This window comes from Jatropha curcas, chromosome 5, assembly GCF_041381405.1.
Source record: "Jatropha curcas cultivar XTBG-Jc1 chromosome 5, XTBG_Jcur_1.0, whole genome shotgun sequence".
NCBI lineage: Eukaryota > Viridiplantae > Streptophyta > Magnoliopsida > Malpighiales > Euphorbiaceae > Jatropha > Jatropha curcas.
In genome coordinates this window covers 25,831,495-25,847,092 of record NC_143155.1, presented here as the reverse complement: position 1 = coordinate 25,847,092, position 15,598 = coordinate 25,831,495, and the positions used below count along the sequence as shown (strand labels likewise).

Genomic DNA, 15,598 nt, shown 5'->3' with positions numbered 1-15,598 from the left:
CAATCCCAGTCAAGATAATTTCAAGTTTATCTCATTATAATTGTAAGTTTGTTACTCATCAAAATTCAATTAACTTAATACAAGAATAAATGTTCAATTAACTTAATACAAGAATAAATGCCTCTCATTACCGTCTATTACAAATTACAATGCACAAAACTAACCCAACTTCCCTCCGTATCAATTATCAACAGCAGAAGAAATACAAAGCTATCCTTCCTCGTACTAATTGTACAATATGTTACACTGCAAAAACCTACTATCATTCTCAAGCTGTGTACACTATAAAAATGCATTTTTCTTTTTCATCTTTTGCACTTTTACACCTAAAAGTACAACACAAGCACCAAATCTATGCAGAGTGGAAATTATTTTGCTTGAAGTAATAGACGTTGAGCATCATCCTGGCAAACATCTGAATCTGGCTAATTACAAATGCAGGTGTAGTCACATCATATATAAGCCAGTGAGCTCCTGTCAAGGTCGGGTTGCGGGCGACCCCGAGTTGGGGTGGGCGGTCTTTGTATGTTGAGCTCCTGCCAGATATCAAAGGGAGGCAAATATAAGCTCGCCGCTGAAAAAGCTCCTGTGGATTGATTTAGACACCAAGGGATAGTTGCAAGGTCAAGAATGCAAGAAAATTTACCTGCATCCATGTATCATCCATGACGCGCTCTGGAGATGTCTCTGGCGACTGAAGTGGAGGTGGCAAGGGATGAATCAACTTTGGAACCACAACCAAACCCCTGCCAACCACTAGTATAGCTCCAGCATTGTTCGCAGTCCCTATGTGGATATAGGGAATTAGTATGCATATACAAAGTATATCACGAGGAGAAACTACAAACTATTTTTGCTTACCGCAATAGTTAGTTGCAGAAAAGAGCGTAATCAATTGACCTTGTGCAAACCGTTCAAACCCATCCATAACGCATTCATGTGCCCTTATGATCAGCTGTAACTTATTTTTCTTACAGAAGTCCGTCACGCGGTCAGGCTGCAATTATGATGAGTAAATAAAAAGTCATGTGCAATTCTTAATTAATTGCAGTCCCTTGCTTAGTTTCAATCTATGAGGTTTGCTTCATGCTAGACATAATAGAGGCTAAGAGCTAGCCTTGGATGAGAAACTTTTGATCTAGATCATATATGGAACATATTGCACATGGTTATAGACACATGAAACAAAAATATTATAATCCATGCAAAGTAAAACAAGTAAATGATGACATATATACCCCAAAAGTGACAAGACCAGGGCCTCTAGCATTTGGTCTCAAACCTTCTATGCTATCATTTTCTGTCGGATCAGACCTGTGTAAAGAGATGATGCAAGAAAAATTAAGGGATGCGATAATATATAGCAAAAGAATGGATAAATCAAAGTGAAACATACCATAAAAGATCCATTAGAATTATAGATCCAGCATCCATCGTTATGGGCCTTTCAATCTTCTCTATCTGCTCCACCGAATGAATAGATCTCCCAATGCCACCATGCATACAAATAATTTTCTTCTCAATAAGTGCAGCAAGTGGAAGAAAGTTGAAAAGTTGATTGAAACGAGTCCATGCCCATATCCCATCACTCTCTCCCTACAAGGTTACTGGTTATCAGCAACGCTAAAATTTTCAGAAAACAATAGACAAACACATTTTTAAGTTCCTTAATTTTTTGTCTATTGAGCTTGTCTTCTTCAATTATTTGCTACTTATACCAATTTAATAAGTTCATTAACAGCATAAATAAAACAAAATTAGTTAACATAGGTTTAAAAAGTAATAAGAAATTGCTTCTTTTTTTTTTTTTACATTATTGACGTTAGAGAAAAGAAAAAAATTCATTTCCAAGCATATAAACTGCTTCATTTCATCTTATTGATCAGTCAACTTTAAGGGAAAAGAAAAGAATTTTTTTAATGATTTTAAAACTGCTGTTTACCAAATTTCTGTATTTAATAGAGCAAGATGGAAACAAAGGATTCATATAGCTGACCCCAACTAGTTTGGGATTAAGGCTTGGTGGTGGTGTTGTTGTTACTGTTGAACAAAATTCTTAATGTCATCAAATTGGAAAGTTCATGCAATTAAAGAATAGGGGCTAAATATACAAATCTCAAAAATTTTTAAGGGTATGAACTGAGTTTCTCCAATAGAAAATTGACAACTGCATATGACACATATACTCATACCATTCTCTCAATGCACTCGATACGAAATCCAAACAGTGCATTTATGTCAGCAGCTTCATGGTTTCCACGTATCAAATGAACATTCTCAGGATATTCAATCTGCAAAATATAAAAACAAAAAGGCCCAAGGGCTCAAATATAAGAACAGAAATATAAGTGTTGCCTGATATTTCTCAAGCACAGGTTTTACCTTAAGAGCAAGAAGCAAAGTTATAGTCTCTAAACTGTGCTGTCCTCGATCAACGTAGTCTCCCAAGAACAAATAGTCAATGTAACTGCAACATAAAATTGGACAGGTAGATTAAATAACAAATCCAAGACGGTTAAACAACAAGTCAAGAGGTTTACAAATGGAAGTTTGTCATTAGAGAGACCACAAAGAGCAAGTTTAGAACCAGTTTCCCATGATCGGCCATCCCAGATCATATAAATAAAGCAACTAGTAATTGGACAGAACAATGTCAAAAATATCCTAGAACTTCATCATGGGGGCAAACAGGTAAAGGGATTTGAATCAAAGGGTGAAACCTAAATGCATATATACCTCCCTTAATTGCTTATATTCTGAATTAAAGAATACAAAATTCAAAGCTGCTATTAATTAGTTCCCTGCAATCTGCATCATGCAACTTTGTTCTCGACAAGTATCTTCTAAGAGCTCCAATATCACACTTACGTGATGTCTCCTGCAGTGGATGGAAATCCATATTCATCGAATAGACGCATCAAATCACCAAACTGTCCATGAAGATCACCAAAAACTTTAACTGGAGCTTTCAATTGAAGAACTGTTGGCTCATGCATAAAAATCTGTTCGGCAGCATAGCAAAGCTCGCCAACTTCATAGGAATCCAAGAAAAACCTCCTATTCACAGGAGCCTTCCAGTTCCGAGGCCTAAGCAATGTAGAAATAATCTGCAAGGTAACAAACGGTAATGAGCTAACCTGTATATACGTTAGTACTAACTTTGTCTAAAAATTTTCTGACTTGCCTTCTTATGCAAGCCCTGAGGAGACTTTTGCCTGGTGAACTTTCTGGCTGCATAGGGTGTGTCGTTGTTCACAGGAACCATTCGTCTGCTTTCATTTTCAAATTGATCTAGTGACAATTGCCTCACCATCCCACCGAGATTCCCCACAGCCTCTTTAGCTACCACAACCTAAAACAGCTAAACAGTATGATTTTGCAACTTGGCAACTAAAGTACCAACCACAGGCAAAACAGATGAGAGGACATACAGCTCTTGGATGCAGGCGAACATCAGCCTCAGTGTCACTACCATCTGAAGTAGCTTCTGCAGCTTGTGAATTGTCATCAGACACAGATGTCACTTCAGCAGAATAGGTAGTTGCTGCCTGAGCAGCTTGCCAGACAGCACTAGCGGCCTGAGCTTCAGCAGCAGAAGCCTCCCTAAGTTTCTCCATAGAATTTTTGTCCATAAAACTACAGAACATAAATCAATAAAATTTTACAAGATAAGCTGAACTGTGATAATCCCACCCGCAAAATATCATGCATATGAGAGAGTAGGGGGGAGAGAATTAAAACCTGATAGAACCAGATGAAGGGATCTCCAACCCACCATCTGACATTGTTTCATAAGGATTTAAATTAGAATGATTCAATCTGGGACTTGTTATAGTTGAGGCTCTCTCAGATGTTAATACAGGAGAATTCATGTCTGACTGGAATGGTGAATTTTCCGCAACTAAAAAATCATCCAGTAGCACATCTATATAAAGAACAAATTAATTGGTTATGAAATGCAGATATCTCATCTCAACTTGCACAAGTCAAGTATCATGATTCATGAGTTCCACACAATAAATACTTATTGCCTGTACAATTGAAGTCACATTGAAGAACAAGAACCAAGGACTTCACTGAATGAGTAACCAACCAAACACACAGATATGAACAAGACTCCTAAGGAAAATGCAATCAAATTAGTTCTCTATAGAGTATAGTTCAATTACCATTAGTTAAAGCCAAACCAAATCTAAAAAAATATAGATATCACTCGCAAACATTCAGTAACAACAACTCAAAATTAAGACCAAGAGAATGACCATGAACTGAGGGCCACAAGCATGACACAGCCACATATAAAAGAGTTGCTTTATAAGGATCATAAAGCAACAGCCAAATCGGAACCCAGACATTCACATATCCATGACTTGCTTTTCCATCCCCGTTCAGTGCAATTAACTTATCAGATTATGGAATATCTAGATAAATGAAGGCTCACTTCCAATTTTTTGAACTCTTATTCCCTGTAACTGAACTGGAACCTGTCATTGTTCTTCCAATCCCAAAGATGGTGAAGTGTCCTAAAGTAGCAATAATCATATGAAACCAGTGCCTTCAGCATACTAGAGATAATCAATAAGGAACCCAAAAACAGAGGAAGTGCCTAAAAAATTTGCATGAAAGCAAAACCTTATAATGCAAATATTATGAAGTTGTGATTTTTATGTCATTTTGCTAATACAGTGCAATCATAGGTGGTAAAACCAGCTGCACATTGTTAGGCTATATATGATATTGTAATGGGAACTAAGGACTGATTTGTAATAAGTTAGGATATGGATAATTACTGTACTTGTTAGCAATTATCTAGATTGCCTAGTCATTGCTTAGGTGGAGGTTATGTGGCTTATTTTGATGACATGTATGCCACACAACCATTGATATATATATATATATATATATATATGAGCTGGAAGAATACTATTCAATCAATGAATCGAAACCTAATTTTACTTCTCTCTCTCTCTCTCTCTCTCTCTCTCTCTCTCTCTCTCTCCTTTCTCCTCTCTTTGGTTTCTCTTTTCTATCACAGACCCCTTACCGATGAACAAACCCTAATCCCCTTTGATTCTCGGTTCATGTTAGCTAATCCTATCACATTCATCTTTACCATAGATGCAAAACTACTCTGAACTAATGAACAGTTCTAGGATACAATTCAGGAATGCAACCATTACCTCCTCTTAGACCACCATAAACATATATTCGAACACCAACAGAAGCAGATGCGTGGCGACAACGACGCATTAGCTCCAAAGAAGGGTCATGTTCAGTGTGTCCCTTGCTGGTTTTTGATGAAGTTACAAGCCCATTTTTATCCAACCAAACACCAGCGGCAGTGTCCAGCACTGAGAAAACAGAAACAGCACAGATATTAAATGTAACTTACCATTTATGATGATATTTCCTAAAATACCAAAAGACTACCTGCAACAGCTGCTTCACTTTCTACTGCACGTCCCCCCTTCAAAGCGCCTCCTGAAACATGCAATCGTGCACCAACAAAAACCTGATAACAAGCATGTCAAAGATCACTAACAAGGACTTGAAAGTGTTGTCTCATCATGGGGAAAAACAAAAATGAAAAAGATACATGTATCAGAATTCAAAACCTCTAATAATTTAACCCCGGAGAACATTATAAGCCTGTTATTTCTATGATGAACTGGGAACATAAACCTAGTAGTTACAAAGTTCGGGTCTCTGTTGATCACTCACCGCAGCATGCTGATACCTCGGTGAAGGAGAAACTCCAGGAGCAAGAGTCCACTCCCACTGACCATTCCTATGCATTAGAAGCCCATAAGCATCTCCAAGTGCCTGTTAGCACACATCAATAAAGAATTAAAATGAAAAAATAGCAAAGTACTATTATCAATAACTGTAGCTCAAGAAAGGAAAGTAGATTTAAGAAAAGTAGTATCTTGTTGCATACAATTTTGAAATAAATGAAAGTTACAGTAATACTTTTTAGGACTAATGGGGAGATGATTTCATAACTAAATAGAAACTCCAGCTTCCCAATAGCAGAGGAGGAATAGGCATTAGTCCCATCCCACTTTGTTGTTAATTTTACAAGCCTTCTCATTTAATTTGAAAAGGAAAAAGGAAGTCATTTCTTTTTTTGAGTTTCAAGCCATAAGCCATCATTATTGTTGAGAATCTGGGCCCTAAGAGCAATTAATCAAATCAAATTCAATTATATATTTAATATTAGGCTTATAATGAGTTGGGCTTACCTTTAACACAAAATGGCCTAAACCATTTTGGTTGGTTCACCCTTCACATTATATGCCCTTTTACTTAGTTGTATTTATCCGATGTGGGATTACCCACATACTCCAACAATTATCTTTTAATGCCCTAGTTGTACCCATACCAAAATTGTAACATGTCAAATGTTACAGTACCACAAATTACACTCAGAATAAATTATTTACTTTGATTACCTTGCATCTACAGATTAGATGTAAGTTAATAAATGAGCACATCAGGATTTGCCCAATTCCAAAGGAAACGAGATATTAGAAGAAAAAAAAAAGAAGACAATACTGCATCGACAGACTGGAAACAATAGAATGTGGCATGCGTCAAAGGTGTAAACGTTAGAGTATAAAACATATACTGCAATCAATTGCTTTACCCTCAGAAAAGAAGAAATCATACCATGCCAGAGGAGTCTCTTCCACCACAAAGCAAAAACATGCCATCTGAACGGGCACTAGCTGTTGCATACCTACATAATGTTATACCATGTTAAAAGTGAAAAATAGATTGATCAAGAAACAAAGCCAACAATTTTACAACTATTGAAAATTGGAGTACACTTACATTCGAGCCGAAGGTCTATCACCTTCGGGATTTAGCCGCTGCCATGCATATGGCTTCTGGGCAGTATCCAATGCCCATGCATCAGAAAGAACTCTTTTCCCTATTAAGAAAGGGAAATAAGAAATTATGCTTCATTGATGCAAGCCAAAATACACAACCATCAGGTCCATAAATTTGAATATGTTCCTACTGCTCATTCACATATAAACGTACAAATGCAAAAACTCAACACAAATATCCATCACATGCTAAGCTACAAAAGGGAGTGATGACACAAGTAGATTTAAAGTACAATCACCATTAAATTCATCTACAAAAGATTAACCATAGAATTAGAGAGAAAGATGCATTTAATGCAACAGAATGAGTTCCTATCATGACAAAGATTTTTGTTCTCAACATTCATTCACACTCAAACCAAATTGGAGAAGAAAACAAAGCATAAGCAATCTAAATTGAGATACTACAACAATTTCTTGCATCACCAACTACCAACAATTTCTTGCATCACCAACTACCTTTCCCACACTGAATTTTTTAGGCTCAGATAAAGCTTTCATACCCCAGCGAGGCTCAAAGCAAACCAATCATACAAATCATGATTTCCCTTTCTCCAATTCATAAGTATCGGTCCCTTCTTCCAGTTTTGCCTACCAGCTTAAGAAATACACATAAAAAAACAGTATACATTGCAATCATTGACATAATGACACACATTATAATTAGATAAAAAAGTGACAGATTCAGTCTGATCATCAGAGGCTTTTGCTTTTATGGCAGAAAAGCCATTCTGTTTTACCATGATGGTGTGAAAGAAATCATAATCTAGGACTTCCTCAAAAAAAAAAAAAGGTTCACTTAGAAAATATATTGGTCTAGATTCCACCATCTTTTGGTGGATTTTAACATGGAGAAGGCAATATCCCCCGCACAATGGATAAAAACTTAGCATGCTTTCCTTAGACAAAGTTATTAAAGGTTCAATATTTCTTGTTATCCAATGAAAATATTTTCCAGTTCAATAATCTTGATGAAATCATCAAACTTCTTACAATCATTCAAGATCAAAGCATAATGCCTTCACTTTGGTAAAATTTTGCCTAGTCTTGTTAACTCAACTAACGTTTGAAAAATATCAGCAACCTGGGTCCTACCCTCAAAGGCCTATAAATTTCATCGCCACAGAATATTATATACAGATTCTGAAACAAGGAATGCAAATGCAATCCACAGAGTATAGGTCCCACAAAATGTTGTACAAATGAAAGTAATATGGATAATTGAGGCCAATTATCATGCTGAGAACAGTTACAAACACAAATTTATTGTTCTAATTGCACCTCTATTGAACAATGAATTCAGTTCCATTAGCAGTAATATTTGAAAAATGCGAGTTTCGTTCTCTATTACATACAAGGAAAGGCGAAGAACAAAACATAAACATTTAAGAGTTTAAAAAGCCAAACTTCTCACCATCATTGCCGCTGACAGTAACAAGAAACCGTTGGGCAACCAAATCCATCACATGACCATAGCGAGGCCCAGGACCCTGTCCTTGTACAACCACTCTACTCACACCAAGCATGAGAAGAGGTAATTAGTTCACAGTTCAGGATAACAAAGAAAAACCAGAGTAATAGACAACAGAAACTTACCGGTGCCACTTGAATTTATCATTGGTCAAGTCCAGCACATAGAGATCATCCGTAGAATGCCCAGCAGGACCTATCCCGCCCTAACCATTGATCACCAACCCGTGTTATTAATGTCAAAGACACAGTGACCAACTATAACTAAAATTCAATCTCCCTTCAGAATTCTAGGTTCAAATTCAATCACCTGAAAGACAACCATAGTACCAACTGCAGCTGCCGCATGCGCAGCCCTAGGAGATGGTGGTTCTCCGGCTGGTCGTATTCTGATTAGGTAACACGTAATTAAAATTTAAAAAAAAAAAAAATCCGACTCCATCGTTTAACACTCCACTCCAAATTAAATAAAATAAATGAGAATAAACTACCTGGTCCATTTCCTAGTGAGAACGTCGTAAGAATGAACTGAATTGGTGACTCCCGCCAATCCTACAAGAAATCAAAACAGCAATTGATTAAACAAGCAGCTTTGTGGCAACACATATTTGCATAGGAGAGAAAATGATGAATCCTAACTGATGCCAGGGGCGGAAGAAGAACCGCCGCCCTCAATTGCGGTAGCGCCACCGAATAGAATGAGACGAGGTCCATGAGAGTTGGTTGCAGCAACAGCCGTTAAGGTATGGCCGCATCGGGGACCAGGAGCATCTTCATCTGTATCCCAGTAGGTCTCCAAAGGACGATAGGTTGGAGCCGGGTGAAGCCATGGCTTCGAACCCATTTCAGAGCCAAAACAAGCTCACCCGGATTGAGGATCACGAAATCTGAGATTCGTTACCAATGGAACCCTAAGATCGGAGCCACGGTGGCAAGGTTCGTGTAGTGGTGGTGCGGCCCGGGCTAAACGCTCCGGACCATCTTTGTTTTCTTTTCTCTTTGGTATTATTATAATTTATACTTTATTTATTATTACTCGCATATAATAAAAATCACAAACAATTATTACAAGGACGGAATATAATTAATGGTAATTAACTATTTATGATAACAAAATAAAAAAATAAAAAAATTGGAGGAATTTTCTTTCCGCGAAGAAGGTCAACCGTTGAGATGGTCCGGTCCCGCTTATCATTATATTAGTAATATTTTAATTTTAATATTCAACGCAACTGTCAAATGCCACGCCAGCCCAAGAGACTCTCAGTATACCTAGCCTAATTACTTGATTAAAGGTCAACTATAAGTTAAAAGTTAAACACTTCTATCTATCGACCATCGACAATTAATTAGTTAATCAGTTCAAAATAAAATTAATTAGTTAATTTGCATTTATATTGTATTTGAATTTAACTTTATAAAAATAAATAATTGTTGATAAAAATTATTACTTAATGTAATACAAGAATAAATGGATGCCTCCTTAATTATTTTGATTAAAAAATAAGTAAATATCAAAATATCTCTACCAGTAATTATGTAAGACAAACAAAATTAATTCTGAATGAGAGCCTAACATTTACAAATAATACAGATTGCGTGTGGGCCTTAAGTTGCTGACCATAAACAAGAATCCAGAAGAAAAAGAAAAGGAAAGAAAAGCAACGACTATAATGGTGCTTGACAAAATTGGCAGTGCATCATCATTGGTTGGTCCCAATGAATAAATTGAAAGGGACCTCTGTCAGACCTCCGACAAGTGTACCTAGACGACCAAATATAAACTACTACGAACTTTTTATTTCCCAGTTTGAATAAAACTAACATCGTTTCATTGATGTCGACGATCGTTATCCTAGTTCTTCTGTTCCAGAGAATTAACCGACGAAAGGTCATGATTTACCAGCGTCCTAGAACCAGTGTTTTCCATACAATATCAATGTCAGTAGCCAAATGCACGCGTCCAAGCCTAAATTATAGACGCAGTATTATGTGCCCTGTACCTGCTAAGCTTTCATTCACCACATATTAAGCAGGTTCGACAATTTCTGCACCTATGGGCCAAAACATAGAATTTGTCTGCCCTCGCTGAAACATTCCGGGGAACAAAAGGAAACATTTGATACCACTTCTTTGTTAGCATTTATGATGTTACGAGTTAAAAAACTGCACCCTTGAAGTATTCAAATTACATTATCTGGCTCAATTGCAGATAATTTGTCTACTTCTATTACATGACTCTTAATTAATCAAGGGCATGGATTAGGAAACCTTGCATGAATTTTATTGATATCTTCAACTATTTCTGGTGTTAGATTCACCTTGCAACCATTGAGAATCTCCTGGAGCTGCCATGTCCGGGTAGCGCCAAATACAGTACTTGCAACAAGAGGGTGTCTCAAAACAAAAGCTGCAAATGAGATAATTGATGAATAATAGAATTCATAAATTAATATTAAAAATTGGAGAAAGAAAGAGTTAGAAGGGTAGGCTGATAAGAGAATATGGAAATAATAAAATATCAAAGAGTATCGGATAATACTTCCATCTAATTGATTAAGATAAACAAAGGGATCAATTGCACATTATTCATGACTAGCTATTCATTAAAATTGGATACTATGTTTAAGCAAGGCAATGCCAAATCATTTAACTTCAGATGGGTCCATTTGTAGATAATCCAATGTTATAGAACCAAAGTGGAGCAAACACTTCTCTTTGGATGCAGTCTTGGTAGATGGTAGAGCCAATTTTTTTGAAGATAATATGCTGATATAAATTCCCCCACACAGGCATCTGTGTCAGTTCCTTATGATGTGTGCCACCAGAATTATTGTTCTCTAATATGCTAAACCTTTCTATAGGTGGCCACCACCCTATCTTAAAAAGTAAAATCAATAAGTATGCACAGCAGTTTCACTCTCATAATGGTGCCTGTGCTATTTACAAATCATAAATCCAATGCCATCTGATGGTCCAAATATCCAGGGACCAGGATCTCCAGCGTTTACAGATCCATAACTCACCGCAAGTTTTGCAATCTCAGAATTGCTTTATATCTCATCAATTTGTGAGAACATCCAGATTATGTGAATCACTGTGGAGTATATGTGAGGAAAAAAATGGCAGAAAAAAACATTAATAATTGTGCACTTATGCAACTGCAAGTGTCACAAGCATATATAGAGGTGTTTGAGAAAGAGATGGTGTGTTTGAGAAAGTGATGGTGTTATCATACCAATTGCCAGAGATACAGGATGAAGACCATGTTTTTTTGCTATGCCCAGGTATTCCTGCAAATATTAGAATATGGAAGGAACAAGAAGTAATTAGAATGCAAGGTTTTCACCAGATATGCAAGGAAAGCAAAGAAGTGTTTTGTAATTTACAAAAATAAGTTGGGAAACCTAAGACTTCAACAGATATCCTTGTGTGCTAAGTATAAACTGTTCCATAGCCCACTTCTTTTTCTTTTTGTAGGTTATGACATAAGCTCAAACCCCAAAACCATAACAAGAGTGTCAAAGACACATCAATAAATGGTTTTATTATATTCTAAAGATATTTAAAGTCACAAACAATTAAAGAGCACATAAATAGAGCATACTGTTGATATTGAGCTTTACACAGTTACACTATAGATGTGTTCTATTGAGAACCTCAACTCCCCAATTTTGTCCTAATGATGTATTTAATGAGCATCAACATGTTTACCAGTGTAATTTGCAAGTGGTCACTCAAAGTATTCTGATTTTTTTATCTCTTTGACAGAGCACTAAAGGCCTTTTAGACAATTTTTGAACACCCTTTTGTCTCTTATTATCAGTTCAAAATGATTCGTGCTGTTGTACCAGTGTGCCATTTATCATGATCAAGGCCAATGAAGGAAAAGGAGAGGGGGAGAAGGGGATGCGAATGCAGTTCCCATTTTCAAACTCAATTACTAGTCAGCATGGATGCTTTAAAACCAATTCAAGCAACTATTAGAAATAACTTCCTTGTTTCTTCTAATCATTTAACAAACCCATCAGGGAACAGCGCTGAAGTTCTAGCCAATATGAATCTTCTCACCATAGTAGCTGCTTTTATCATGCTATTTGATAGGTTGTATCTTGATTCCCCTTCTATATACCTGCCTGAAAGGAGAAACAAAGAAAATAGTCTACATAAGAAGAACCTGATAGGGAGAGTTTAATTGCAATTGTAAAAAAAAAAAATATCACATAACAGATACTAAATAAATAAATTTTGTAATCAACCTTTGAAAAGATTTAACCGGGCATCTGCTGGACCACCATCAGGTGCAAAATACTTTCCAGAAAGTATGCCCATCGCAAGGGGGCTGTATGCCAATAAATTGATCCTAAAAAAGTTCAAGATCCAACAGAGACGAGGATAATCTATCAAAATCTTTTGCAATACAAAATCCAACAAGTTACATTGCATAGAACACAGTAAAATCTGCTGAAGAAAGCTTTTGTTAAACATTTGAACAAAATACTCAAAAAACTAAACTCGAGGTAAGGCTACTTCCCATTAAAAGCTAAACTCTCATAACAAATCAAAGCTCTCTGATGAAAAGAAAAGCATTCTCCTCTAAGTGACGCAACCGTGTCCTAAGTTGGAATTATAGCTTTGCTTCCTAATGTCTGTTTGCCAAGAGTCTGATCACCAATTTCCATGAACAACATACACAACAGGAAGTATCAAATATAATGAAAATTTCACTTGCTTCTAGACCATACCAATTGAAACAAAAATACTGTTGCAACTTTTTCTAACATGTTTAAACATCATCGTACATTTTATCCCTTAACTTTTTTCTAACAGCAGCATATTCACCAGAATTGAACGTACCCCTCGTGATGGCAGCACTCAGCTAGTCCAGAATCAAAAGTTCTGCAGAGCAAGCTGTACGAGTTCTATCATCAAGACAATGAGTTGTGCATTAGCAAAAAAAAAAAAAAGCACAGAAACAGAGAGAGAAAAGGGAAGAGGAGGCTGGAAAAGTGGGGGAAGGTGAGGGAATTAAACAAGGACAAGACCAGGAACAGCAATTGGTACAACCTGCACAGAAACTATTTTTGGATACCAAGCTTCCCTTTCAGAAACCTGAAGGAACTTCATAATACCATATGGTGTTTCATTGCTAACTCCAACGTATCTGACCTACACATGAAAAGTAAAGCTCAGCATTATTTCAATGTCATGGTAGTGAACAATCAACAGTCTACTAAGATATTATCCCTTACCTTTCCTGCATCAACAGCTCTGCTAAGTGCATCGAGTTGTTCCTCTATACTGACTGAACAGAACTGTCGACTGGGATCATAATCAGTTTCTCCGAACATGGGAACATAGCTTCAGAAACAACCACAGATCATTTCAAAAGGCGTCATACAATAGGAATATCTCTAAAAAATTTACAGAGATATTTGCAGGAACTCCTATAATTATGTTAACTGAATATCTACTCCAAATTCAACAATACACTATTCCTCTACCACCGCTCTCATTTAGAGAAAGGAAAGAAAGAAAAGAGAAAATGGAGCAAGGTCTACATACAAACCGATCAGGCCAATGAATTTGGTACAGATCAATGTAGTCCGTTTGCATACGCATCAAGCTGCATTAATTAAAAATAATAATAATAACTATAAAAATCTAATAAAATAGCAAAGATATAAAATGAAGGTCCATAAAAAAGCACCTGGCCAATATATCATGAGATATTTTTGTAAGCACCAAATAGGCTTTCAAAATGCCATAATCATACCCACAGCAAAAGACCATTTGTTTCAGTTAACAAAAAACAGAAAGTCATAAAATCTTGATTGATGGTTGCTCGGTATAAAACCTGGCTGAATAAAATGGCACATTAATTGCAAAATCACGGACACTGATATCAGTATTCACATCTCAGACAATAGAGTGCTGGGATCTCACTTAATTAAAAATCAAACCTTAACATAACAGTTGCTTAATAAGTTGCTTGGTAAAGCCACTGATGGACATGCAGTAAGTAGAAACAAAAGCACATATACAATTTGATATCTGCAGGTCACATGAAATGCAACACAAAGCATTGCAATATCAAAGTGAACATGCAAACACAATTTAAGTCGAGCAAGAAATCAACAGAGAATATGTGAAGGTTATAGATCAAAGTGGACAGTGATACTAAAGAATGCTTGGTAGCCATTTCAACTGGCGTGCAAATCATACCACAAATCTATTGCAAGTTCACATCACAAGTGACCAGCAAGACACCATTATTCTATTACAAATGATGGCATGTCAAATAAAAAGAACATAGGCAGACCAACCTATTATCAATGGCCATAGTGATATTCTTGGCATCTAAAGAGTTGGGTCCACCTCGAATCCAAGTCATTTGCCCAGAAGGTCCACTAACCTGGAGAAAAGAATGTGCAAACCAGTTATCATAACCAAATCAGGAATAGCAAAGGTTTGCTGTAAATGACAAGGCTGAGTTTGAATGAGAAATTCAAGTTAGAAATTTAAAACTGAAATTCAATGATAAAAACAGACATGCAATAAGCTATGACTAACTTTGCAAGTACAAAAGAAACATTTTATAATAATTAATTGAGTTTAAATGCAATGACAATTGCTACTGTACCGCAACAGCAAATAATAAATAGCAATGGTTATACCTTCGTTGCTAAGACAACGCGATCCCGTGGAATCTTCCTTCCTCTAATCCAACGGGCAAGGAACTCTTCGCTCCTCCCCTGAGTTTCAGCGCGCTGAGGCACCGGATACCTATCAACCAGTTAAACAAAGTAACAGTTCAATAGTCCAAAGTTAAAAGGAAGTTAAACAAAAACCATAATTCAAAACCCCGAAAGGAACGTACATTTCTGCTGAATCGAAGAAATTGATTCCGGCATGGAAAGCTTCATCGAGAAGACGAAAGGACTGAGACAACGAGTTTTGCTCACCGAATGTCATGGTTCCTGACAATTGGGAGAGGTTTAGAGTTCCATATATAAATCAACAAGGAGAGTTGGAGCAGAGGAAGGGAGAAAGGAGGAGGTCAAACCTAAGCAGAGCCTCGAAACTGTCAAATTAGCAGTGAGGTTGAAGAGAGGAACTGACATTTTAATTTTTGTGAGGACTAATTCACCACGTTCTGCTGGTAATCAGCCCAGAGAATCTCCCGCGACTAGCAACGATAACGAAGATGAGGCTGCATTGATGACAGAGCAGTT

The 15,598-nt window shown here is 36.7% G+C and overlaps 2 protein-coding genes across 3 annotated transcripts; both read right to left on the bottom strand.

Annotated features, from left to right (window-relative positions):
* Positions 1 to 9: 9 nt before the first annotated feature.
* On the bottom strand, positions 10 to 9,377 carry BSL1 (BRI1 suppressor 1 (BSU1)-like 1). The gene is made up of 21 exons (XM_089721066.1): positions 9,003 to 9,377; positions 8,855 to 8,915; positions 8,674 to 8,752; positions 8,490 to 8,569; positions 8,308 to 8,402; positions 6,835 to 6,934; positions 6,670 to 6,739; positions 5,722 to 5,823; positions 5,431 to 5,512; positions 5,181 to 5,351; positions 3,742 to 3,925; positions 3,432 to 3,636; positions 3,185 to 3,352; positions 2,869 to 3,107; positions 2,383 to 2,467; positions 2,193 to 2,291; positions 1,397 to 1,596; positions 1,239 to 1,314; positions 862 to 997; positions 647 to 786; positions 10 to 536 (listed from the first exon to the last, which is right to left on the bottom strand). The coding sequence occupies exons 1-21, from the start codon at positions 9,205 to 9,207 to the stop codon at positions 453 to 455; spliced, it is 2,661 nt and encodes an 886-aa protein (XP_089577192.1). The 5' UTR covers positions 9,208 to 9,377; the 3' UTR covers positions 10 to 452.
* Positions 9,378 to 10,466: 1,089 nt separating this feature from the next.
* On the bottom strand, positions 10,467 to 15,584 carry LOC105650067 (uncharacterized). 2 transcript variants are annotated; one of them, XM_012236948.4, is made up of 12 exons: positions 15,430 to 15,584; positions 15,244 to 15,343; positions 15,041 to 15,149; positions 14,690 to 14,778; positions 13,933 to 13,989; positions 13,616 to 13,724; positions 13,431 to 13,532; positions 13,221 to 13,285; positions 12,623 to 12,726; positions 12,435 to 12,499; positions 11,602 to 11,656; positions 10,467 to 10,773 (listed from the first exon to the last, which is right to left on the bottom strand). In XM_012236948.4, exons 1-12 carry the CDS (start codon positions 15,485 to 15,487, stop codon positions 10,613 to 10,615), a joined length of 1,074 nt encoding a protein of 357 aa, XP_012092338.1. In that variant the 5' UTR covers positions 15,488 to 15,584; the 3' UTR covers positions 10,467 to 10,612. The 2 variants fall into 2 exon arrangements, with proteins under 2 accessions (XP_012092338.1, XP_020541371.1); XM_020685712.3 differs by lacking the exon at positions 13,933 to 13,989.
* Between the last annotated feature and the right edge of the window lie 14 nt (positions 15,585 to 15,598).

Bases quoted from the DNA above. Each gene is read 5' to 3' on its own strand.
- BSL1 (XM_089721066.1), bottom strand. From the start codon at position 9,207: ATGGGTTCGAAGCCATGGCTTCACCCGGCTCCAACCTATCGTCCTTTG. The intron at 3,353-3,431 runs GTATGTCCTCTC...TAGCTGTTTTAG, and splicing joins TTCGCCTGCATCCAAGAGCT to GTTGTGGTAGCTAAAGAGGC. The intron at 2,292-2,382 runs GTAAAACCTGTG...TATATTTTGCAG, and splicing joins CTTTGCTTCTTGCTCTTAAG to ATTGAATATCCTGAGAATGT.
- LOC105650067 (XM_012236948.4), bottom strand. From the start codon at position 15,487: ATGTCAGTTCCTCTCTTCAACCTCACTGCTAATTTGACAGTTTCGAGG. The intron at 13,990-14,689 runs GTTGGTCTGCCT...TAATTAATGCAG, and splicing joins ACTATGGCCATTGATAATAG to CTTGATGCGTATGCAAACGG. The intron at 10,774-11,601 runs GTATGATAACAC...TCTCATTTGCAG, and splicing joins TCCTGTATCTCTGGCAATTG to CTTTTGTTTTGAGACACCCT.